Here is a 25,856-nt window from a genome sequence, read left to right as displayed (position 1 = left end):
GGAGGAAGCAGAGCCCCTGAGACCAGCCCTCCAGGGGGTGAGGAAGCGCCCCCTACTTGGGCACGTGGGACAACACCCCCAGAGACAGTCACGCAGGCGAAGCTATGGATCCCAGCAATGAGCATGACCAACCAACCCAGCCCCTTTTTCTAGAGAGAAGACCTGCTCCTGAGCTCTGCCACGGGCCTTGGGGCAGGGAGGGGGTGCAGCAGGGCTCCGCTCTGTGCTCATGGCCCAAGTGTACACCTGGGCCTGAGGACCCACGCGCCTGGGTGCAGCACTGTGGCAGGGCTGGAGCCTGGGAGCCAGGCTGGGAGGAGCCACGTCCTCAGATGGCGCCCTGGGGCCACCGGGGGGAGGTGGGCGCCCTCAAGAACTCGGGGAGGACCCTGCGCCCGTGGGCCCCGGCCCAGCCGGCAGCCGCGCAGTCCCCTCTGCCTGTCCTCACCCACTGGGCCCACTGACTCTGGGCCTGTGGCCAGCAGACACCGGGGTAGGCGGGGGCTGGAACACTGGGTGGGGGTGCTTGCCCCAAACGCCTCACAGCCTTTCACTGCTGTGGGTGTCACGGCACTCCAGTAAATTGTTACCCTAATGGAGAGGACAGCCTTTGGAAACGAGCTGTATTGAGAAGAGGGGATAAAATTAATGAGATAATAGCAGGGCCAAGGACCCAGGGAGCGCTCCTGCCCTCGCGGCAAGGGCCTGTAATTCCTTTTCTACAACAGGAGCCTCAGACCTAAAGCCTTCTCCCATCCGTCCGGCAGGCCCACGCCGCCAGGAAATTTCATTAACGCTGGAAAATAGGAAAGGTATTAAGCGTGGATAATGAAGGCCAGGGAGGGAACCGTGCCTTAAGATAGTCCTCTTTCTCGCCTTTGTAATGGGAGGCATGAACTTTCCCTTCAAATCCATTTCTAATCCATTTGAAATACTACAGCAAATTATCTTTCCTTCAGCCCGAAAGCGGCCAGCCAATTTACTCCGAATAGAAGTGACAATGCCCCAGGATTTATCACCATAACCTTGACTACACTGGGGTGAGGGCTGGGCTTCTCCTGCCCCCCCCCGGGGGGGGGGCCACGAAGGACGGGGTTGGGGGGAGATAACATTTTAAATGAAAAGAGCTGGTAATGGGGAGAAAGACACACACACCGCAAAAGTAGGTTTAAAAAGAAAAGCGATCCATATGTCCACTGCCCAGGGAGCAGCTGAAACGTTCCAGGCCCGAGGCCGTCCAGGAGCTCCCAGGGGCTCTGCCCTCCAAGGTACCCTCAGCTGCTGTGCCCAGGAAGCAAGAGGACAGTCCCATGAAAGCAGGACCCTGAGAGCCAGGGCATCAGTCTGGGCAGGACAGGAAGGCTCTCCCAAGAGCCGGGACGACTGTGGCATGTCCTCTGCTGGGTCTGCAGGACCCCCCACCAAGCAGTGCCGAGCCCCCCTGCAGGGCGGCCCCCCCAGTAGCGCCGAGCCCACCCTGCAGGGCACCCCCCCAAGCAGTGCCGAGCCCACCCTGCCAGAGTCCCCCTGGGCTCCCTGCACGCTCCCTGGCCACTGCCCAAGCAGGCTGGTGCAGGCCCAATACTGCGTGCAGGGCACCTGCCCCAGTCTGCTTCTCGAGCTGCACGGCTGAGATGGGCCCACCCAGGGATCCTCGCTAAGTGGCCTGGCAGCCTGGGGTACAGGTGTGCACCCAAAGAACCGCAGGCAGATGGGCCCACAAACATGCGTGCACATGTAGCTCGCCGGCCCACTGACAGGACCTGATGCACAGTGAGCACACCCCATGCCCTGGGCTGGGGACAGGCAGCTGTGGGGCTGTGTCGCCTGAAGGCCGCAGAGTGGCTCCCCCTGAGGGTGCAGAGAGGCAAAGGGCAGAAAGCCGACCTGGCCCTGGAGACTCTGGAAGTGGCCCCAGCCTCCAGGATGCCCGAGGCAGGACAAACTCCACCCTGGAGCTGTGCCCACCTCCAGCACTGACACAGACACTGCCTTGGCTGCCGCTGCCTGGCCAGAACCACAGGAGCACACGGGAGCTGAAGGGGCCCGGCTCCAGCAAACCCAGTGCTGAGGGTGCCATGGCCTCTCAGCGCCCAGTCCTAAGGCAGCCTGGCAAGGGCGGGTCCTGTGCACCCAGGGAGGGTGGGAAGCCCCTGGGGACAGGGACAGGGCCAGGCCAAGGGGCCCACACGTGGACAGGGAGCTGCTGGTGGAAATAAGGGCTGCCTTCCCACAGGAAGGCCTCTCAGCACAGAGCCATCTTGTTGGCACGTTCTTCCCAGTCCCCACAGTCTGCGTCCCCTGCTTCCTCCTGGAGACTCTCATCTCTCTGGGGACCACAGGCCCAGACCCCAGTCACCGAGGACCCTGCCCCCCGAGCCAGCCTCCTCTCTCGCCCCAGAGGCAGTCTGGGGCCCTGCATTCACTGACACTCCCTGGCGGGGTCCCTGCCGTACCCTGTCCAGTCAGTTCATCTGAACACCTCGCATCTGATCCAGTTCTTGTCACCCCCCCCACCCCAGCAGTGCTCCCTGCTCTGCTGCGGGCCCCCCCCAACTGCTCCCACCGCCTGCTGTCCATCCTTGCGCAGGGCCTGTGCATATGCTGGGCCTCTGCCATCACCTGAGTTCTGCCCTGAGCCCAAGCTCGGATGTCGGGGCCTTGGGAAGCCTCCCCTGACCCTATACAGGACCCAGTCACACCTGGGAGCAAGCACCTGGGACAGGGGCCGTGCTGGCGAGTTGCGGGCTCCAGGGACTCGTGCAGGGTGAGCGCACACCAGGAGGGAGGCTTGGGGACCACCTGAGTCTCCCACCTTGGGGTCTGCCAGGGGGCCCATCAGAGAAACGTGGGGCGGCCTTGGTGGGCGGGAGCCGGGACGTGTGGGCACTCAAACCAAGAAAGGCCTTTGACTCAGCGTGGCAGGCCAGGAGGTGGGCAGCCGGCCTGGAGCAGAGAAAACAAGCGGGGAAGCAGTTTTCAGGACGTGGAGCAGGTTCCACGCAGCTTCAGCAAGCGAGGAGTGCGCCGTCAGCAGAAGGGCGCCAGGCGGCCGCGCAGCGAATCCCAAGTAGGTCAGGCTTGGCGCTGCCACCGTGACGGCTGCAAACTGCTTAAGCGGGCTTTCCGTGGAAACGCTGACGCCCAGCGCCCCACAGGCTGGTCCCACAGGTGCTGACAGAACACGCTGGGGACAAGGGCCCAGGCGGGGTGGCAGGGCAGGAGGGCCAGGAACTCAGCGGACGGACAGACGGACGGACGGATGGACGGCGCAGGTCTCGGTGACTGGGGCCACCTGGCCTCCTAGGACCCTCCTCCCGAGTGTGCGCACCTGCCCGCTGAGCTCCAGCCACCTTGTGGCAGGGCCGAGGCGATGGCTGGGCTTCCCAGGACGCACCTGCTCACAGTGGCTGGGGGCTGCGGCCTGGGTGGGAGCTGAGGCCTGAGGACCCTGGTGGGTCACAGCAAGGACAGAACGGCCCCCAAGAAGGCTGGCGGGCCAGGCTGAGCGCTTGGGGGGGACTGGGGGTGGGGGTGCGGACACACCTGAAGGCCCTGCTCCTTCCCCAGGGATCGCTGCCCGGTCTCTCCCCAGCCACAAGCAGAAGTGACTCAGGGGCGCCGTGGCCAGCGGCATCGGGAGGTGGGGGGACACTAACTGCCCCAGTGTGAGCGCGGCAGCTGCTTAAGGAGCGGGGGCTGTTTTATGTGCTCTCATCTATTCAGTCGGCTCTGCGATCAATGGATGCATTACAAGCTTTCCCTTTAAGAGCCTAATAAACAACAAGATAGAAAGTAAAATTCTCCATAAAATGACACTTTTAAAAATCCATTTTAGCTGAAGATATTGGTGTTTTGTGTGTTAGCTACAAAAAGCAGGTATCACTGGGCCTTAGTGGCCCCCCTCTGAGTGAAGAGCTCGGCGTGCCAGGCACAGGCCAGGGGGCCGGCTTAGCCGCCCCGATCCTTGCTCCCTGGTGTCATCCTGCAGGCCGGGCTGTCGCTCAGGCCCTGGGCCTGACACTGGGGAGGGTGGGGAGGGCCTGGCCCCGCCGCAGCCACCCCTCCAGCACCCCTCGCTCCGGGCGTCCTTCTCCTCTCTCTGGCCCACTGACAACCTAGCCCCAGCCCGCTGTGCATATGAAGTCCAGTTCGCCCATCCCTGTCCTCTCCCCACACGGGCAAGAGGGGAGGGAAGGAAGCTGGGGTAGCAGAACCTGCACCCTGAGTCCTCTGGGAGGAACTCAGCAAGTTGAGGCCCCACCTGGCTCACTGGCTCCCGGAGAACACCCCGGGGGGCACCTCCTGGGGCTCCCTCCTCCACTCTGGGCCTGCCGTCAGCCCCGCTGCCCGCACAGCCCCCTCACAGCAATCCCTCCTCTGTGCCCTGGTGTCTGTGGCTCAAACCCCATCACCAAGGGTGTGAAGGCCAGCCCAAAGCACACCCCACCACCACACCCCCAGGAGCCCTGGCAGCTGCTGCCTGTCGCTATCCTCTGGGCAGGACAGGTCTCACCGAAGCCCCGATCAAAAGCCTGCCTGCTTGGCCTCTGGCGGCAGAGGGCTGCACGCCTTCGCAAGGCCTCCCATTACATCCTGCCTGGTGATCTCACTTGGGGTCTCTGCCCTCACCCTCCTTGGAAGCACTTGCTGGCTGGCACTTGGCTCTCTGCACGCTAGAGCCGGCCCTTCCCAGGACACCGCTCACAGCCCATCCCTCGCTAAGCCCCGCACAAGGCCTACTGCTCAGAGTGGGAGGGCGCTGGCCACCTGGACCCCACACTGTCTCTCCAGCTCCCCCTGCCACCATGCAGACCCATCACTGGCCCCAGGACTTAGCGCCACTGTCCGCCTCGCTCGAGCCTCCCTGTCCCTGCAGCTACAGCCCCTCTTCACCTCTGGATCTCACACCAGTTGCCTGCGCCCCTCTGGAGAGCCCTAGGACACTCACGCTCACACGCATGTCATGAAGGGGCCCCAGTACCTGGACACGGCCGAGCTGAGAGACACTGGAGGGAAGCCCAAGCCAGGGACACGTGACACAGTGGAAACATCACAACACCCCCAGACACCACAAGCCCCGGCCATCAGGGACCCTTGTGTCACGGCTACCTAAAGATACTCGGGAAGAGGGGAGATGGGGGAGGCAGGCGACCTGCCCCACAGGCCCCAGCAGGAGGGCTCCTCTCAGAATCGTGTGAGCACAGCACAGCTCCTGGGAGAAGCCGCGGTGGGCCTGCAGACCCCAGGGACAGGCCCCTGAGCTCAGCGTAAAAGCTCCTGGGGGTCAGAGGGTGAGCAGGGAGCCAACTACAAGTGAAGCTCGCCCATCGAAGCCGCCAGGCCACCAGTGGGGCCAGCTGGACCACCAGGAAAATCCGAACAAGCACCGCAGGTGACGCTGTGGCAGGTGTCCACTGGGGAAGGCCGAGACTGAGCCAGTGTTCCTATGGCTGACCTGAGGGATACGGAGGCCAGACAGGCGGGGGGTGGTAAGGACACACAGCCCAGCAAGAGCACAGTCTCTGGCTCTGCACTTCTGGGGGTGGGGGTGAGGGGGGGCGTCGGCTCAGTAAATGTTTTGCTGTAAGGAGACCAAGAAACCTTGACCCCCCAACCTCAGACCCCAAGTAAAAGTTAACTCATAAGGGACCTCAGACTTAATACAAACACTGAAATAGCCAAGCTTCTAGAAGAAAATGTGACCTTGGCAAATATTTCTCAAACAGGACACTCATAAAAGAAGACTGATAAACTAGACAGCACTGAAGGCAAGCCCCACACTGTAAGATCTCTGAGACAAAAATATAGCCATAATATATAAAGAGTACTAGCAAATCAATAAAAAGACCAACTAATACAAACGTGGGTGAAAGACTGCACAGGGCACTGCACACTACCTCGTGTGTGCAGCCTGGGGGTCCTCCCCAGCTGCCCGCTGCCCAGCATCCACCTGCCCACTGAGGCTGCAGCTCCTCGTCACTCAGCAGCATGCCCCACAGGACAGAGCAGCAGAGACAAGTGGCCCCCAGACGTCCACCGAGAGCACACGGAGAGCAGCGTGGGCACACCTGGGGAGGAGCAGGACAAGCTGGCTCAGGCTGCTGTATCACCCCGTCTCCCCACAGTCCTGGAGGCCAGCAGCCTGGATCAAGGCGCCTGCAGAGGTGACTGGAGAGCAGGCCCTGTCAGCTCTTCCTCCTCATATAAAGACACCAATTCTATCAGATCAAGGCCCCACCCTGACGACCTCATTCAGCCTTGATCACCTCTCATCTCCAAAAAGCCACACTGGGATTCAGACTTCAGCCTATGAGTCTGTTTGGATAACAAATGGTAAGCAAAAGGAGTTACACAAAACAGCACCTATTATAAGAACCTACTTACATGAACTTCAAGAGTTTTGAGACATAGCTTTTCCAGACATAGGCGAGGGACCACAGGGTAGGTGGGGACATATCGGGGGAGCACCCTGCACGGGGTAGGTAATGGGCATACCCTGTGGTAGGTACACAAGATAAAAATCCACAGAACTGATCCCTGAAAACAAACAAACCACACGTTTTGCCTATGGAAATCGAAGGTCTGTTCAGAAGGCCAAGTTCAGGAACAAGATTTTACATAATAAAGGTGACATTTTTAAACAATGGGAAAAAGTCTGAATGTTTAATAAATGTTCCGAAGACAACTAGATAAGTGTTAAACAAAATTAAATTTGACCTTTAATCTCACACCAAGTCTCCAAATAAATTCCAGGTAGATTACAATTTTAAATGTAAAACTAGAAAGTACAGCACTAGAAGAGAATAACTGAACTCATGTAACCATGGGACAAGGAAAGTGGTTCTAAGCAAATCAGTGTGTTATACTAAGTCTTAAGAGACCGACAGATCTAAGAACACAGAAAACATAAAAGTTCCATTAAAAATTCACACAAACAAAAGGCAAAACAGAAATTGAGGAAAAATGTGTAGTCTGCCAAAAAGGTTTCCCCCCCCAATATTTAGATTCTTGAAAACCTGTAAGAAACAGGCTAGAGGCAAATGATCAGTGAACAAAAAAAATGCTGAACTTAACAAAGAGCATGAATGCAACTGACATTAGAGGAGCTCCCTGGTGGGTCTAGCGGTCTGGCTCTTCCACCGCCAAGGCGGGTGTTCAATCCCTGCTGGGGGAACTGTGATCCCACAGGCCAGGGGGCGTGGCAGCAACAAAAACCACCAAAGTCTGAATGAACACTGGATTGCAATCTCTTCTAGAGCACAGGCAAAGTTTCTGGCAGAGGCAGCTAACACCTGGAAGGACAGAAAACGCATACCAGCGTGGCAGAAGGTGCGTACCTGACTCTCCCTACAGCCCAGGGGCCGAGGCCCGACCTGGATGGACCCACCTCAGCGAGGCGGACAGAAGGTCGCCGCCGAGCAGGGCAGCCCCTTGCTGCGGCACAAGGGCAGACTAGGGCAGCCGCCGTGGAGACCGGCCTGGCGGCTGCAGTCCAGCATCCACCACCCTAGGAGGCTGCGGTTCAGGCCGCATCCATCTCCACCTCCAGCCCTGGGAGGCCTCCGGAAGGCTTCCCCTGGAGGCAGAACCCTGGGGGAAGCCTTCTGCGGGAGGTGGAGGCAGTGCAATCCGCACAGGGTCTCACACGGCAGAGTCCTTGCCAGCACCTATTGGCAGACGACCGTCCAGGTGCAAAGCACTCGGCCCCTACGACCCCGACTAGGGCAAGGGGCAGGTTGCGGGGAGCCATGAAGGGCAGGGGGGCGAAGCCCACCCTTCCAGGACCGGAACCCAGCAGGGTGGGGCGCTGCAGCCAGCAGGCCTCGCCCCAAAGCAAACCCCGCCCTGGACACGCCCACCAGGCCCCCAGAGGAGCCCCACCGAGGGACAGAGCCTGGGCCATAATTTATGCTCCCCCGCCTATGCTTTATGGCTTTCTTAATTCGGCTCCTGCTACTATTAATGTAGTTAATGCTGAGATTATATCTATTTTCTGGCGTCAGGCGGTGATTTATTCAAGCCATTTTTCCGGTGGAGGCTCCCACGCTGTTAAATCAAGCGCCTTGCCAATTAAGTGCTGACTTGGGAAGTGGACGCAATCTTAACAGACATCTAACCGCAAATTAAACCGGGGCTCCTTACTCTGGGGAGTGGGCGGGGCAGCCACAGAAACCTTGCTGACTTCGAGGAAAGTCAGAGAAAAATAAACCAGCTCGCTCGCCGGCTGCCCTGACTCCAGGAGGCAGGCTGCCAGTCAGGCTCGCAGCAGTGGGGGTCAGGGTCCCGCCCTGCGGGGAGCGCGGGTGGAGGGGGAGGGCAGCAGTCGCTGGACCTGTCCCAGCACAGAGACTCTGCACCCGCAGTCCCTCCCACCTGGAGCAAACGCTGCCGGCGTCTGGCTCAGCAGATGCTGGGTGGAGCCCTAAATGGCAAGCGGTGGCTGAGGGGTTACCAAAGGCCCCCCTCTGAGGACCCGCAGGGCACACAGTGGTGGGGGCAGGCAAGCACAGGAGGGAAGAGGGAGGTTAACTGGAGCTCTGGCAGGGGTAGCACGTGCCCAGCCCACCTGAGGGTGCCCGTGCCTGCTGGGAGCTGCCTGCCCAGAGAGCCTGAGAGCTGCACATGGGGCTTTGGGGACAGGCAGCAGCCAGGCGGTCTGAGGCCCAGCAGGGCCTTTAGGGCATGGTCCGCAGCACAGTGAGCCCCCACAGCCAACGCAGGGAGCCTGTTTTCCTGTCCAGGGAAACCGCTGGAACAGCGCCTTCCCTCACCCATCTCCAGAGGCCCTGAGAGGGGAACTGTGTTTTGGGGTATGACCAGGCTGGAGGTTGATATATGCAAAGAGTTAAATGTGGTATTGATTATCTGAACGCTGCTTTACTACCACCTCTAAAACCAAGATAAAAGTGGTGTTTAAAACGATGTTTGATTGTGTAAGGCACCCAGGAACCGCTGGGTGACAAGGACATTTTATTTCTTCCTGTCAGGAGCAGTATTTTCAGCTTCCCTGTTTCTCATCCCCAGGAACCCCTGGGGGCACCGTCATAGACGCACAAAGGCTTGGTGCAAGGTGTGGCTGGGGCCTGGGCATGACTGAGGGAAGCCCCACGGGGCTCCACGGGGAGGGGCCTCAAGGGACCCTCCCAGCGTCCTTCTGACTGTCCTGCTGCCTGCAGAGCAAAGCTCTCAGGCGAATGAAAAGGTTCCCTCTAGGTTTACTCTGAAGCACTCTGGCCTATCCGCTGTTGCCAAGCATGTGGGGCGGCCACGTGGTGGCCAGTCACACGGGGCCCTGTAGGGCTGGCCTGGGTGACGCGTCACCTGTCCGACTCTTTTCTTCTGCTGGTCTGAAGGCTGCCTGGCAGGCCCTGGACATTTGAGCCAGCTCCCGAAAAGCAGAGACGCCAGCTGCACGTCCACAATTGAGACGCAGTGCACTGTGGATGGCCTGGGTCCACGTGGCAGGGGGGCCACGATTGAGACGCAGTGAGCTGTGGATGGCCTGGGGTCCACGCGGGGGGGGCGGGGCAGGCGGGGGGTTCACGTGCAGCAAGGACAAGGGTGACCTGGGGCAGCGTTGCCCTGCCAGGCTGCGCAAGGGAGGCTCGAGGGTCACTGCCAGAGGGGCCAGGGACAAGGGCGGCCTCCTCGCCTCCCTGCTCCAGGCACCCGCAAGCAGCCAAGGTGCCAGGGGGCAGGACAGAGGGAGGGGTGCACGTGTCTGTGCGTGGAGAAAAGGGACAGAAAGGGAGAAAGCCACCGACGTGAGGAGGTAGTGACAGAAAAGCAGGACAGAAAGACTGAAGACAGAAGGCCAAAGGCTGGAGGGCCCGCGAGTCACACACAGACGGGAGATCAGCAGCGCAGGCGGGCAACCGGGGGCTGCAGACGACAGACACCGTCCCAGAGGGGCCTGTGGCAGAGCCTGGGCGGGAGCAGAACACGGGCCAAGCCAGGAGCCACCATGCCCGACCAGCCCTCCACAGCAGCTCCTGCCAACCGGCATGGCCTCAGGGACACCGGCCCAGAGAGACGCCCTGGCCCATGGGCTCCAGGCCAGCTCGTGGTGAGCCTGGAGAAGGAAGGGCCCAGCACCGTGTGCCGGCAGCTCCAGCCTGAGATGCAGAACAGGTGAGTCCGGTATGTGCCACTTCCCACACCCTCCACAGATGGAACCCAGGTGCCACCTGTCATGAAGGCTAGCCACAAACACTGTGGCAACAATGCCCGTGACCCAGGCCCACACCAGCAGCCCCACAGCCGAGGAGGAAGGGGGGCACAGAGCTGCCTCAGGGGTGACTGTCACAGCACCGTGTGGACGCTGAGGAGGGTGGACCAGAGGCTTGGACGGAGCCCCACACAGGTACCTGCACGCCCGTCAGTGTCTGCCCAGAGCTGGCCAAGGAGGACGGCCCAGCTTCGCCCCTGCCCGGGGGCCGTGTAGCACCAGTGGCCCTGCCGAGCACACCGTCTCCTTGGTGCTGGGCCCCGGCAGTGCTGGCCGCTGCCCCCGACCTCACACGGCCCACCCTGGAGCTGCCGGCGCTAGGGAGGATGGGGACAGACTGGGCCCAGATGACCAGCTGGTTTGAAGTCAGGGGAGCCCTGGGCGGGGGCTCCATGTGCCAGCCCACCCAGGGTGGCGCGCTGACAGAGCACGGACAGAAGAGGGAAGAGGGCGGCCGGCCTTGGCCCCTCAGGGTCCTGTGTCCCATGCCTGGCCTACCAGCCAGGAACTGGGCTCTAACGAGGCCAAGCAAGGCCCCTCTGGACCAGGTTCTGGAGGGAGAGCAGTCACCCATGGCGCCCCAGCCCCTGTGCCCACTGGGGCAGCTGTGACCTGGCAAGGCTGGCCTCCCTCACCTCCCCGAAACCACCAAGGGGGCGAGAAGCCAAGGCCCCAGGCCCTCCCAAGCCCCACCGAGGAGGCAGGCAGGCTGCCGAAAGGCCTGCTAGACTCAGAAATGAATAAACCACCTAGGCTCGCTCTGAAGTGACTTCCAAATTAAGAGTTGCATCCTTGCTGTCAGGCCCCCGCCAGCAGTTTCCGTGGCACCTCCTGTGCAGAAACGCACCTCAGACCATCTATTAGAATGATGGAGGCAAAGGGACCCACAACTGCACTCCTTCCTTAATGAGCAGCCGAAGGGATCGGTAAGCATAATTTCAGAGGCCAGTAATATTTTATATAATCGCCAAGCGGTTTAAATTGAAAACCCCCAACTGAATCAATATTTACTGCATTGAAACGAAATGAATAGTAATAAGTCACTAAGCTCTCTGTCCTGTTTCATAAAATAAAAAATTATAAAAATGAGCACAGGCACAGGGAGGCCATCACATTAACTTTTACAGCACTCGGGGAGCCGTAACCGCCTGTTCTCATAAAATAAAATCCTAAAAAACCTGCCAGAGGAGACCTGCTTCAGCATCATGCAGGGAGACAGGCGGGTTGGAGGCAGGAGAGGAGGGGATGGGGTCACCCCAGGGCCCGTCCTGACCCCTGCCAGTCCCACCGAGTCCCCAAGAAGGCCCAGAGGAGACACCCCAACCCCTCTGAAGCTCAGCACCAAGAGCTCTGGTCTCGCAACCCCTCTGCGCCCCTGCTGTCACCCGCAGGCTGAACTTCCTGCTGTGATTTCTTTCCTCTCTCTTCAAATCCCACATGGCGTGCTCTCGGTGGCTCCCATGGGCGCAGGAGAGTCTGTTCTTGGAGCACACAGGTGTCTGTTGTGAGGGCAGAGGCCAGGCTCCAGCACAAAGGTGCAGGGAGAGACAGGCGATGCCGCAGAGCGCCGCCAGGCCAGGCAAGAGCCCTCGGGAGGGGTCCGTGACCTCACGCTGAACGGGGGGCCAAGGCTGGTGGCACAAGCCCCCAGAGGGCTGAGAGCCCTGGTGGGCCCTACCCCAGGCTCCGAGGCGGGAAAAGCTGGACACAGAGCCCTACACAAGTGGATGAATCCCGTGGCTCAGGAGCAGAAGACAAACCAGCCATTAAAAACGGACCCAGGCTGTGAGCACGAAAGACACAGGGGACAGGAAGAGCCTCGAGTGTCTATGCCTAAGTGTCCAACACCCCTGGTGACCAGGAGACTGCAAGTTAGAGCACCAGAGAGCCATACACGTTGAGAGCATGCCACGATGGGAACCCAGAAGGCCTGCGAGGAGGAAGCACACCCCTGCCCAGACCCCTCGACAAGCTCCCATCACCCGTCAGCACTGTCGAGAGACCCCTCCCCACGGCTGAGAACCACCAGGAGCTACTTGGCTCCCAAGAGTCGGGCCCGCAGAGCCAAAGTCCCAGGTGAGCCTGGAAGCTTCTGCTGTGTGGGCGAAGGAGGCTCGGTGAGGGGCGGTGCCACGTGGAGGGAGCCGGAGCAGCCCAGAGGGGCCTCCACAGGCCAGTGCGAAGGCAAATGGACGGTTAGAACGGAGCAAACGGTAACAGCTCACAGTCTGTCAAGTGAGGACCTCGAGTGCATGCGAGAAGGACATACACGGCAATGGGGAGGAGGGGCAGCAGCTCCTTGCAGGACGCTGCACCCCCGGGGCAGGAGGCCCAGCAGGGACAGGCCGCTCACACGGCTGGGCACGACAAACACCCTGAGGGACCTACAGGGCTCCTGCCGAAGGGCGTCCCCACAGAGGGGACGGAGCAGAGGGGACAGCGCAGCAGATGGAGCAGGGTGCACAGAATCGGGGTGCCCAGGCAAAGAACACACTGTGGTTCCACGTACCATTATTGCAACTCTTCTGTGCTTCTATGTAGGTGAGAATAAAGTTACCCAAAACACTGCATGCTAGAAACTGACTAGGAAAGGGACCAAGAGTGAGACCACGAGCCCATGGCGACTGCCTGCCACCCCACCCAGCCCACCGGCCCAGCCCCACCCAGCCTGCCGACGCACCCCTCTCCCCGACAGCCCCTGGCTCACGGCTCCCCTGGGGTGGATGGGGAATCAGCCGCAACAGGGCACTGTCCCCAACATGCTGACATAAAGCGGCCACTCAGGGCACGAGCCACAGAGCAGGGCTGCAGCCCGGCAGTGACCGTCTACAGAGCTGCACCTGGCCCCCTCCACTCAGCACAGCCAGGCCTGGCGGAGACCTCGGCGGCAGTCACGCCCAGGTGGGGCCCAACAGTCTGTTCACCACTGGGCCACAGCTCCCAGACAAGCAGGGGCCTGACACAGGGCAGGCCCTCCACGAGCACCTGGGGACTGAGTGGACAAGAGAAAGGCATGGACTGGCTCCTCTTCCAGAGACCCAGGGGCAGCGAGGCATCACCAGAGCCACCTGCCTGGGGACCAGACCCTGTGCCTGCTCTGTTTGGCCAGGACTGAGCTGCGGCACTGATGACCCAGGAGAGAAAACACTCAGCCAGGGCTCATGTGCAAACACCCGCGATCTCCAGCCCAAGTGGAAGGCCTGTCTCCAGAGGGAGCAGCCCGTGGGGGCCACGGCAGGCCCTGCAGAGTGTGAGGGACCCTCCTGTCCCACTCAAACGCCCCAAGGAAGTGCTCTCACCTGGCGTCTCATGCACCCGGTGAGGGAGCAGATCCTGCCTCTGACACGGAACCAGGACCACCTCGATGGCCCACTGCCCACGGAGCCACCAGCCCCGCCCCCACCCCCATCATTATCCTCGCTTGAAACGGACACATGCCTTTGTAGCAAGACCAGTTCAAAACTGCATTCCACTCGCACGGCCCCTTCAGAGCCCCTACGGGAGCTGCCTGAGTGGCACTTGGCCCAAGGCCCTCCTCCGCTGTCCGACAGGCCATTCACTGGTGGCAGGGCAGCCAGAGCCACAGCTGGTTGGAGCCAGGCTCTGCCCCAGGGCAAGTGGGCGCCCTCACAGCACAAGGCACCCCGTGTGTGAACCAGGGCTGCACACAGCAGTCTCCTGGGGAGGGGGCCATCTGGAGGAAGGCTGCGGCCCTTGCAGGTGCAGCAGCAGGCCTATCCCACCCCCAGGACCTCCCGTGGCCACTGCCCTCTGAGCAGACACCCTGGGCTACGTCCCCGCCCTGGGAAGCCCCCGCCACATGGCCCTCACCGACCCCACAGCCCCTGCCCAGAGAAGGCTTCTGCCCAGAGAAGCCTTCTCTGGGCCCACAATCTCCGTCCGAGAGTGAGGGCAGGCCCATGACAGGATCAGTGTCCTCCTAAGACCTGAGCTTCTCTCTCCCTCTCAGGTGAGGACACATCGGGCAGGCGGCCGTGTGCCACAGGAGGAGGGGTGGCCCTGGCCGGCTCCCTGACCTCAGACGTCCAGCTCCAGACCGAGCAGTCAACATCTGTGTGAGTGGCCCCGCGTGCAGCGTCTGCTCATGGCAGCCCAGGCCGCCCAGCACCCTGGTGAGGCAGGTGGGGGGAGGCTGGGTGGGGCGAGGGGGCTGCCTGCCCCCCAGAAGGGCGGCTGAGGGGACGGCGCGGAGCTGAGTGTCACTTTGGAGAAGCGCTTTAGAGCCTTCAAAGTCACGGCCCAAACCTCGTCAACCATCTGAGATTACTTAAGATTTACTGCACAGACACAAAAATAAAATAAAAGAGGGCAGCCCGGCGGGCGGCAGGCCCAGTGACAGCACCATTTGTAGTCAGGATAGCACGGCCCGCAGACGCAGCTGCTTAAGCACAGCGGCTTCTGTTTATTCCGCACTTTCCCGTCAGATGAATTCGGAGAGAAAACAAGTGACAGGCCGTTTAGGGACATAAGTCACATCTCAGCTTCAGTTCAGATTCATGAACTTGCTGGAAACCAGTGAGGGCATGGCAAATCCACAAATCTTAGAATAAAAAAATTAAGCCCTCTCTCAGCGTGAGCCCCTCTGGAGCAAGCACCAGCCTGGGCCCGCAGGGCCAGTCTCTGTGGCCCCCACAGCCAGGCAGCCCCCAAGTGGGGCGTCTGCCAGCCTGGACAGCAGCATGGAACAGCGCCAAGGGTAACTCAGGCCAGCATCGCTCCCAGGAGGGGCAGACGCCACTGTGTCCCGCCTGCTCGGGCCTCTGCACGCTCTCCTGGCCAGGGCAGTCGGGGGCTTTCGATGGGATGACGGACACATGTCTAGGGAGCCTGGCGGGCAGTGTCCGGCTCAGGAGGGCATGTGTCCAGGAGCTGCTGTTCAGGGCCTTTCCACCTTCCATCTGCCCCAATGGGATGAAGGCTGACCAGCAGATGGACCTGATGGGCTAGCGGCCCTGCTTCCAGCGGACCTTCCTCTCAGGTGTTTCTGGAGTCAGAGCCTCACCACCGCAGCACCAGAACCTCCTCCACCTCCAGAGCAGACAACAGGGGTGGGCGGGGACCCCAGCCTCCTGCTGCAAATGTGGGCTACCAGGTGGGCCTCAGCCCCCACAACATGAGGCCAAAACTGACTGGGGGCTCAGAGTAGGTAGGTTTCCATCTAAATCAGAGGGAAAGCCATCTCGTGAGGCAGACGTGCGCCCTGGCGCTCGGGACAGCACTAACAGCGGTGGCCGCACTGGCACACGGGTCAGGCCACAGTGAGGCTCACAGGCCTCGAGGGGCAGAAGCCAAGGACGCTGCCGTCTCTGTCACTTCCTGGACACCAGGAGCCAGGCCTGGGGACACCCACCCCGCTGGCTCCCGCAGGGCAGGGGTCAGGCAGAGGGACCGCTGCCTCCCGAGGATGAGCGGGTGGGGTGAGAGCCGGCTACAGCGCTCGGAGGCCACATGCCCTCCTGAGACCTCAGGACGGCAGGGCCTGCCAGCCAGCCCGCCGCTGGTGTCCTCTCTCCCTGGGGCACCAATCAGGAGCCCGAGAAAAGCTCTTGGTCCCTGGGCTCAGCCTGGTGCCTGGTGGACAGCCCTGCTTTGTGGTCACTCAGTGGGCAGGAGCCCATCCTGGCCTCGGCCCAGTCGCCATCCCAACTCCTCCTTCTGCCAGAGAGAGCTGGGGAAGCTGCTGCTGCAGAACAGAGGTCAGGGTCAAGGCCAGCAGGCCCTGGGGCCTCTCCACCACCTGCCGGCCACACACAGAGGCAGCCCCAACTCTGAGAGACTGAAGGAGCAGCGTGGACAGGCATCAAGGTGGCCGCCGGTTCCAGGGACAGGCCCATCCTGCTGCCTTGACAAGCTGAGCCGGGCGCGAGCAGCTGACGGCGGGCTGGGCAGTGGTGGGCGGCAACTCTGCCGAGGAGGAGGCCCTGCCAGGCACCGGTGACCTTGGGCACAGGAACCCATCCACTGGCAGCCACACTTCCTGGGCCTCCCGGCTACTCAGCTCCCCCACCCCCAGACCACATTCAGGGGCCTCCCAGGCGCCTGGCGAGGGTCAGAAAGTCCTTCAGGGAAGCAGCACCCGAGCAGGCCCCACATCTGCCCTCAGCTATCACGTGTCTTGGCCACACCTCTGCACCGGGCTGCTGAGAGCTGGAGCAGCTGCAGCCACCAAGCACGGCCAGGGCTGCGGGGCTGGCACCCCAGGCACCTGGCAGGGCTCCTGGGCGGCCAGCCAGCTTCCCCACCAGGCCCGGACCACCTTCACGGGGACGCGGAGCTTCAGGCAGGCAGCGGCCGAGAGGGGCTGGCGGCCAGGCTGGTTGGGCCTGTCCCAGCAGCCCGTGCTGTGCACCCGACCCAAATGTGGATCCCACCACCTGTCCACGCAGCAGCCCCGCTGGTCCCCAGAGCTGAAGGGGAGGCAAAGCCCAGGCTCTGCTGCTGACTGCGCCATCCTCCGCCTGAGGGGCTGGACACTTGGCTGAAACTGAGGCAGTGGCTGCCTCGGGGGCGCGCCCGGCCACCTCCGCCCTCAAGAACCCTGCCCCTTAAGCCTGGTGCTCATTTCTGATCAGTGACCCCATCACAGCCTGGCACACTCAGCACTCAATACTGGCCCAGCTGGATCCACACCTGGGCTCCCGTGGTCCCAGGAGCCAGAAGGAGAGGCCCGTTGGCGCCTCCTGACAAAAGTCACACAGCCCCAGCAGAGGCGGGGCCAGGCCTGGGCTGCCGAGGTGGCCGGACGCCGACTGCAGGGGGGGAGGCGGGAGCAAGAATCAATAAATCTGAACCTCATTCACGATGATCTGGGGCTCTTATTAAGTAAATTAATTTAAGTTAATTTAGCTCGATCATGACTCCCGATCACAGTGATTTAGTGAGGGGGAAATTGCATTAGGAAAGGCCATGCTCACCAGATAGGAGAACGGAAGAAAATTAGACCCACTTAGCACTGTGAATTAATATGGAAATAGCAGGTGTAAATTTAACCTTATCGAGAGAGTGAAAATTATCTTCATAAATTTGTAGAAATAGCCCCTAAGATGCTTATAAATCTATTTAAAACAAAAATATTACAAAAAGTACAGTAAAATTAATTTAAAATATACTTCCAGCTATCGCCTCCAGAAAAGCCAGCAGCAGGGCCAAGTTTCGTCTGGCCTAGCAGGAGGGAGGAGGGTGGTGGGCACTGCTGACCGCCTGGGCAGGCTGACCTCCTTGCACACCTACCGCGGGCCAACAGGTCCCCAGCTTCTCTCCCACAGCCGCCCAGCCTGCACATGCCCTCAGCCAAAGGCTGCCCGGAGCCAGGCCACAGCCCTTTCGAGCAGCAGGCCCCTGGGGCCAGCAGGTGGAGCAGGCTGCAGCCTCGCCTCCTGCCCCTGACGATCACCGTAGGACAGAGAGCTGGCCCAGCCTCTCTCACCAGAAGCTTCTCCCTGAGGGACACCCAGTGTGGTGTGGCCTCAACAGTCCGGGCCGTGGCTGCTCCCAGACCAGCTCCAGCAGCTTGCTAATAACAGGACAGGGAGCGTGAGAATGCACGAGTGCGTGGCACACACAGGTTGGCCACACGACTTGTGCAGAAATTGCTGGGTGAAAAAATTAGCACATTCCCCTGCCAACAACTACAGACCAAGCACTTGAGGAGGTGTGCTCAGGCCCTGAGGCCTTCCGGCCCACCCCGGCCTCTGGAGCCCACTAGGCGCAGGCCTCTTACCTGGACAGGGAGAGCCGCCGTGCCCGCCAGGCCTGGGGAGCCGGGGGGCCGGGGGCGGTGCTGAGAGGTGAGGTCGGGGTCTTCTTGACGATGCGGTAGCGCGTCTTGATCACTTTGCTGGTGGGAGGGGGCCGCTGGCCATGCAGGCTGGAGGCTGCAGGGAGACCCAGACACAGTGGTCAGGGGAGGCGGGGGAGCTACCCACTGCTCGATCCACCCTGCCCACACCCACCCCGCTCCGGGGAGCCCAGCAGCTCCTGCAGCCAGAGCCGGCAGCAGGGCAGGCCCAGCTCCCGTGGGCAGTGAGGAGGGGCCGCGGGTGGGCCGTGGAGGCTGGGGTGCAAGGCGCTCATCTCTCTGGCCACCCTCACCCGCCCCCTGCATCCACGCAGATTTATGTCCTTAATCACTTCCGTTTCCATAACATTTTGCAGAGTGATATACACCACAGCTTTCCTCCTTGCTGAAGGTTTCATGCAATTAACAGGGATCTGTTTTGCCCCAGTTCCCTCAACTTGATAACCAGCAATTTCTCCATGGCTTCAAGGAACGCATCTAATTCCCGCCTTTCGTAACGCACGGCTCTAACTGCCCAGATAATTAAAGCTAACACAGCGCTGCCGCCCCTCGTGGCTCAGCCAGCACCCAGGCCCTCAGGCCAGGCGGCTTGGGCCCAGGCTCCCAAAGGCGCCTCTCCTGGGGCCCACTTCCACATGCCTGCACGCAGCCTAGGGCTCTGCCTGGAAGGGGGCCACAACCACCACCCCCACAGCGGGTGACTTCTGGGCAGCACAGCTAGGGGGGATGGACACACGGGGGCGCCAGAAAAATGCACTGGTCTCACCACCAGAACTCTGGCACAAGGAAGGGCAAAGATCAGCTAACCCTCAGCTGAAGGCCGCCTGGGCCCGGCATGGCCCAGGAGCGGGCGCGGCCCCACAGGGCCCCACGTACCTCGCTGCTTTACGCCAGTCCCGGCGGTGCCCAGCCACCCCACTGTCTAGTGGCACAAACCAGTGCGTCCTGACCTGAACCTACTCCCCTGGGCCAAGGACACATCTTCCCAGCACCTGCAAACCCCACAGGAAGCAGTTACTGCTCTGTGAATGGTGACGGTAACTAACTAAAAACCATCTCCCAGAGCTGGGAACACAACAGCCCACCAAATCACAGCCAGGCTCTCCCCTGTCAGCAATCAGCACCTCGGCCTGGACCTCCTCTCCAGGCCCACCCGGCCCAGCGGGCGGTGGGGTGGGGGCCTGCCTGGGGGCATTCAGGACCAGCCCACCCAGCAAAGTGACTGTACCTGCACAGCCATTGGAACGGGCACTGTGCCTCCCTGTCCCAATGCTGGAAGGGCCCCGCCTTCCCATGTGAGACGGCCAGGACGCAGCACGGACTCCAGGCCCTCCTAGCAGCCTCCACAACAGAGGAAAGTGCAGGCTCCACGCACCCAGTTGGGTCAGGTTAGGTGTGGGCTGCAAGGCCCAGGGAATGCTGAGGGCAGGGGAAGCCTCTGCTCCCCGGGACTGATGGCAGGGACCCACAACCACTGCCCACCAAGGGGGTCCACAGAAGTGGGGGCAAGGCCGGGCGGGCATCCCGCCCCACCTGTCTCCATCTGTCTGTCCCCTCGCAAGGGCGGAAGCTCAGGAGGGGTCATGGAGAACGAGGGGAGCTCAGCAAAAGTACAGGCTCACCTGGGGGCTCAGTCCTGGTGAGTGACCGAGCGGGCGGGTCTGCAGCCTCGGGAACCCCCACACCACACACAGCCCAACATACCCTGGGTATCAATAAATAAATGTTTGTTGAATTGAATTTTCAAGGTCTTACAAACAAGGAGAGACCAACGAAAATCAATAATAGCTTGTTCCAACTATGAGCTCAGAAACATGACAATTCCTCTAAGTTATCACCAAGCCCCACACTGACCTCATGGCCTCCAAACCCACCCTAGCCCCCTGCTCACAGAGCCTCTGCACCTGGACAGACCCCTGCCTGTCCCCTCCAGCAGGGCCGCCCACCCCCAACCCCATTCTGACCCCCACAGCGCCCACCACCCACCAGCTGGGGCTGTGACACGCACCGCAGAGCCCAGGGGTGCCCTGCTCTGCGGCCCGGGGCACGGCTGTGTAAGGTGGGAATGGGCTCTGGGCCGTGAGCAAGCCCCCGCCCCAGCCTGGCTGCTTCCATCCCACACTCCGCCCCCTCGACCAGATGCACGCCCCCTTCTCCCATCCCCTCCCTGCTCCACCAGGTGCCACCTCCTTCAGGAAGCCCCCAGTCCACATCGCCCAAGGGACTGAGACACAGCCTCTCCCGCCTGCAAAGAGCACTGATATTCACATCTCTTTGCAATGCAGCCCTACTATGGGAGCAACTTTATCATGAACTTACTGCATTTTCCTTATTGGTGCCCCATTACCACTTCCAAAAATACACAAACTAATAAAGTAGATCCTCCCTCTTAAGAGGCTCATTGTCACTCTCCAGACATCTCCCACGTCACACCTCCGCCCTCCAGATCCAAGAGGCAGGGGGAGAGCACAGAGCCCGTGCCCTGCCCCCACAGCGTGCTACGGCCCCACCCCCGGCCTGGGCCTGCAGACCCTCCTGCTCTCCCATGGGAAGCATGGGCCCAGGGGTGGACGTGCCTGACAACGGCCCCAGAGAGGACTGTCCAGGGCGCCCCTGTCCAGGGCAGGAGCTCAGCAAGGCAGAGAGATGGGTGGCGTGCCACCCTCGTCCTAGGGGTGGTAGGACCGGGGGCTCCTAAGACCACACATGGCACACAGGGGCCAGAAAGCTGGGGCGGGAGGCCCGGTAGCCCAAAGCCTGTGCGAAGGCAGAACGGCGGGTGTGGTCTCCAGGAGGCAGCATGCTCCTTGCGCAGGCAGGGCCACCTGAGCCCAGCCCAGCAAAGCCCCGCCAGGCAGCAGGCTCTTCCCCTTCCTCCTGGCTGGCTGAGGTCTGTGTAGATAATCATGTTATTTAGATAGGATGTTGGTTTAATTCCCTTCATTACAGACTCCCAGGGCTGTAATTTTTTTCTCCGCATGATGTATTCCCCGTGGCACATTTCACTCAAATCAAACCCTTCGCGCCTTTATTGCCAACGACGCCCGGGCGCCGCGTTATCAGGCCCACACACACAGCCCTCTCCGCCCCACTGTGCAGAGGTCACTTCTAATGACTAATCGATCTCATTAGCTTCCCTAATTAAAAACTTTACTACCACAGTGGAAGACAAACTACAAAAAAACTGCTGGCATCATATCTGAATGGGTATGAGCCCATCCATCAGCTGGGCCCTGGCCCCACACGCCGAGCTCGCGGCTGGGGTCGGGGGGTGCTGCCAGGGAGGCCAGCCGCGGGGTCTGGCCGTCTGGGAACGGGGGAGAACCAACCCTTGGGGTGGCCGTCCAGCAGCACCGTCCGCAGCAGCCCGGCCTCCAGCTGACCCTGGCCCCCACCCCCCCTCAACGAGCACCACAGACAGCAGAGCCACCGCAGACCCTCGCTCTGTCACTGCGGACTGGGGTTGACAGGGAGTTCAGGTTTTTATGGAACTTCAAAGGGCGAGAACTAGGAGGAAAAGAGCTGATTTCACGACTGTTTAACGAGTGAAGAGGAGCTGGAACCGGAGCGCCTCTGAGCAGAGGCTGCCTGGGGCTGCTGATGGGAGCACGAGGCGGCAGGGGAAGCCCCCGACAGCCCGCTGGCCAGTCAGCTCCGGACATCCCGACAAGGCTTGGTGGGCACCGTCAGGAAAGGCGGGGTGCGGGCGGCAAGGCGGATCTGGGACTTTGAGGAGCGTGGACCAGAGGCCTGTCGCCAGACTCCCGCTGACTGGGCCCCAGGCCCCGTGGCCCATCGTACACCAGCTTCCAGGTCCACACGGCACTGGAGCCTCTGGAATGGGCAGACTGAGCAACAGGCCGTGGAGGAGACCCGAGAAAGCAGACAGTCAAGGCTGGGCTTCCCACGCAGTCCAAGGGTGCCACCCTCGCACCTGAGGGCCAGCAGAGCGAGGAGACAGCTCAGCACCACCAGGGAAGGCCGAGCCGGAGAGCACGGCTGCCTCCAGCCCTCCCACATGGCGGGGTGCAGAACAGGACAGCTGGGCCACAGCCACCACCTGGCGTCCAGGCGGGGGATTCACCAGAACCAGATGCACGAGGCGCCTGGGCCAGGCACAGCCTGAGGACCGAGAACCCCACCCGCCTGTCAGGCACCCCAGAAACCAAGCTCTGCTCCTGAAGGGGGCCCCAGGCCCCGCCAGTGAACGGAGTGGACAGGGTCAGTCGAGCACCTGGCCTCCCAGGGTCTTGCAGCACGGCCGGCGGGCTGTGGGGTGAGCCTCCTACCAGCCTGGGTGTCCCGTGCCCAGTCCTGTGTGACTCAAAGTCCCCCTGTCACCGAACCTGCTCTTCCTCAGCAGCTGCCCTGACGCTTCCTCACACCCCCAACTCCAGGGTAAGACAGCCAAGAGGCCACGTCTTGGCTCAGGCTTTCAGGAGCCCCGGGAGCTGCCCTCCACTCCAATAATGCAGGTCCCACTGGCCTGTCGCCTTACCAGCAGCCCGCACTGCACCCCGCTCCCTAAGGCTGCTCAAGGGCCCCACATCAGGGGAGGCCTCCACCTGACTGGGGCAGTGGGTGCCAACAACCGAAGCAGCTTCCGAGCACCCAAACCTGCTCCTCCTGGGTTCCAAGGTCTGAAAGAGCTTTCAAGCCCACAGTTTCCAAGAGGGCTCCCCCATGGCGCCTCTTCCTAGGGCGCCCCCCAGACCACCCCCAGCCTCCACGAGAACAGGCCCCTCCAGCTAACTGCCTGCTTAGGAATCACAAGGCAGGGAACTCAGGGAGCGCGCCCACAATGACACCGCTGGCCGGGTGGGGGGGGTTGTCTAGACAGAGGGGACGGCATGGCCACGGCTCCTGGGACAGGGGGAAGCAGGGAGGCCTGCAGGCAGGTGGAGAGTCTGGGACTGCCCTGTGCTGCCTCGAGGCTGGTGGAAGGCTCACACCTGGCCAGCATAAAAGAGCCTGCCAGATCGCCAACGACGGACCTGTCGTCTCTGGACACCACCTTTTCTGAACATCAGCCTATCTGAGCTGTTCCCTTGGTGACGCCTATGGTCCTGGAGATGGTGAGACCACAACAGCATCAGGAGGACTGAGGAGGGGCGCGCAGACCCCAAGGGCCACCAGGAGAAGCTCCACCACCTGCAGGAAGCAGGGGGACGGCTGCGAGGCCAGAGGTGCTCCCAGAGGGGTGCTCCCAGCAGACGCCAGGGGCAGGGCAGCTCCCACACTGGCCCCCACACCCTGCAGAAGGTCCGAGACCTAAAGCAGAGCCGGCGAGATGCTGCCTGCAAAGAGGCGGATGAAAGCAAGCATCATGGCAGGAGGCTGGGCCCCCTCACCCCGCCCAGACCTCAGTTCTCAGGGGAAAACCCAGGGAGGGCTGGCTCTGGCCAGCTCAGGGGGTGCCTCCTTGTCAAGAGAAGTGGGGACCCTCTGCCCTCCACAGAGGATCCACAGTGCCTACCGTGCAGCAGAGCCGCCAGGCACATCAGCCCTAAGGACGAGAAGGAAAATGACCTGCCCACCTTGCCCCGCAGGAAGGTACCCAGGCTGGGCCAGGCGGGCACCAGGCCCAGGGGCCTCTGTGTAGGAGTCTCTCAGGAAGGACCAAAAAGGGGCTCAACTCTTGACATCCGCCTAGAAGACACACGGCTCCAACCATAAAGACAGCCAGAGACACACTGCGACCTGCCCCTGCACCCACACCTCCCCCAGCACCCCAGATCTCCACCTCGCCCTGCAGGCTCCCTGCACCCCCAGACCTGTGTCTCCCTCCTCACCAGACAGCGCTCACGTGGTGCCACCCTGGGCCCACTGCAGTCAGTGCTCTGGCCGGTCCCAGCCCAGGACCTGCAGGTGCAGGGTGCGTGCGGTGACGAGGCCTGGCCCTCCCGCTCCCACCACAGGAGGACAGGCAAAGCCTCAGGACAAACCGCACTGGCGAGGGCCTTCTCCTGGAGGAGGCAGACGCCCCGCCCCCGTACTTGCTCAGTGGGAGCTGCCAGGGACCGCAGCCCCCCGCGCTCTAACAAGCTTCAAACGGGGGATGACGGGGATCGCAAAGTATGAATTTTTATGAGTCTAATAAATCACTCCATTTTTCCTGTGCCTGATGGCTGCCGGCTCTTCAAACGGTGGACAAGCCCTGCTGCAGTCAGTGGCTCGGCCGCATCCCCGCAGGCAGCCACACCGGGGCCTGGGTGGGTGGGGGCGGTGGGGAGGTGGAGGGTGGGGGGAGGGGACGGGGCCACCGAGGCCCCTCCCAGCTCCCACGGCACCCAGCTCTGCCCTCAGGGCCAGCCCTCCTGCAGGCCCCCAGGAACGGTTCAGGCAGCCTGAGGAGAGGCTCTGCCAGACTCCGACACGCAGGGGACCCACCCCTGCCTTCCAGGCCAGAGTCCTCACAGGGGTCCCTGGGGAGAGGGGTGGATGCGTGGACACGTGCTCGCTCACACACGCCCTTGCTCACACACGCACTCACACGCAGGCACAGGAGGCCCTGGGGAGGGAGTGGACGCGTGGACACGTGCTCGCTCACACACGCGCTCACTCACACGCAGGCCGCAGGCACACGTCAGCAAGGGGCAGGGACGCCTGTCCCTGAGAGGGGAGAGGCGGGCCTGGGTCTTGCCCTGCGAGGCTTCCTGTCTCCCGCTCCAGGGACCAGCCTCGGCGAACAACTACCATCACCAAGTCACAGCAGCAGCCGGACTGGGCCGCACGTCACCTGCCCAGAGGAGCGTGGGCAGCAGTGAGGTGACAGACAGCCCTGTCGCCGCCTGGCCCCGCGCGCTGCCATCCCACGCTACCTGGTGTTTAATGACGACACTGTCAGCCAGAGACGCACAGCTCCGGGACTGTCAGGGCCCTATTAGAGGGAAGATTGAGACCCTACTCTTCTCAAACTCACTCAAGCAACACAAGCCGCCAGTTCCTGTAATTATCGTGCACGAGCCATCGATCGCACGATGACACCACCCCGTCTCTGTGAAATGGGGGTAGTTTGCTCCCTGGCAGTTGCTGTACATTATGGGGGGTGGATCTTCTCACCCCTTTAGGCGTCACTCTAGGCTGGTGGAGGATGGAGGAGGGGAAGAGAGCACCTCCTGGCTCCCGCCCCACCTGCAGGCCCTGGGCACAGGGGGCAGGGAGCCCGAGCACATTCCAGGGAGGCGCGCCCCAGAAGGTGGAGGAGACAGCACGGCGTGTGGCTGGGGATCGGCACGGGGGCAAACTCAGGGAGCAGGGCCCACAGGTGCAAGAGACAGCCACACCCCAAGGCCAGGTGCCCCAAATAAAGGCAGGGAAGGCAGGATCTGGGCCAGGCAGACAGCCCACCCTCCCCCTACTCCCCCAGAGACAGGGCCAGGCCCGAGCGGGCAGAGAGCAGTGTCCAGACACGGATGGGCTCCCCCCTACAGGAGACCAGGCAGCCCCTGCCCAGGCTGAACCAGACTGTCTGGGCTGACGTGCCCACCTGCAGAGGTCCAAGGCCTGACTGCCCAGGGGACCAGGGGCCAGCCAACACCTAGCCCCGCACTGGGTCTGTGCACACATGGTCTCCGTCCTCACAGGACGGCGGTCCTTTCTCACGCCTGTGTCCGTCCATCTGGGAACCTGGGTCAGGCAAGCCAGGAGGACAGGGAGATGGCCTGGGGGGGAACCCACTGCCCCACAGGCTGCGACCCCAGAAGGCCAGAGCCCTAGGGAGCATCAGGGACTCTCAGGTCCACCAAGGGAGTGGAGGGGCCTTGTCCACACCCCACTGACAGCACCAGGGCCCCCAACAAGCCA

At 61.8% G+C, this 25,856-nt stretch overlaps 1 protein-coding gene across 1 annotated transcript in view; it reads right to left on the bottom strand.

The window, feature by feature from the left end:
• Positions 1-25,856, bottom strand: part of ZC3H3 (zinc finger CCCH-type containing 3) — a 61,392-nt gene that overhangs the window by 17,962 nt on the left and 17,574 nt on the right. The window contains exon 4 of the mRNA XM_040261626.1: positions 17,973-18,126. Within this exon, the coding sequence (XP_040117560.1) occupies positions 17,973-18,126 (154 nt within the window). The remainder of the gene's footprint in view (positions 1-17,972; positions 18,127-25,856) is intronic.

This window comes from Oryx dammah, unplaced genomic scaffold, assembly GCF_014754425.2.
Source record: "Oryx dammah isolate SB20612 unplaced genomic scaffold, SCBI_Odam_1.1 HiC_scaffold_19, whole genome shotgun sequence".
In the NCBI taxonomy this organism is placed as follows: domain Eukaryota; kingdom Metazoa; phylum Chordata; class Mammalia; order Artiodactyla; family Bovidae; genus Oryx; species Oryx dammah.
Note: the sequence above shows the minus strand (reverse complement) of the source record. Positions and strands in the feature narration are given on the sequence as shown.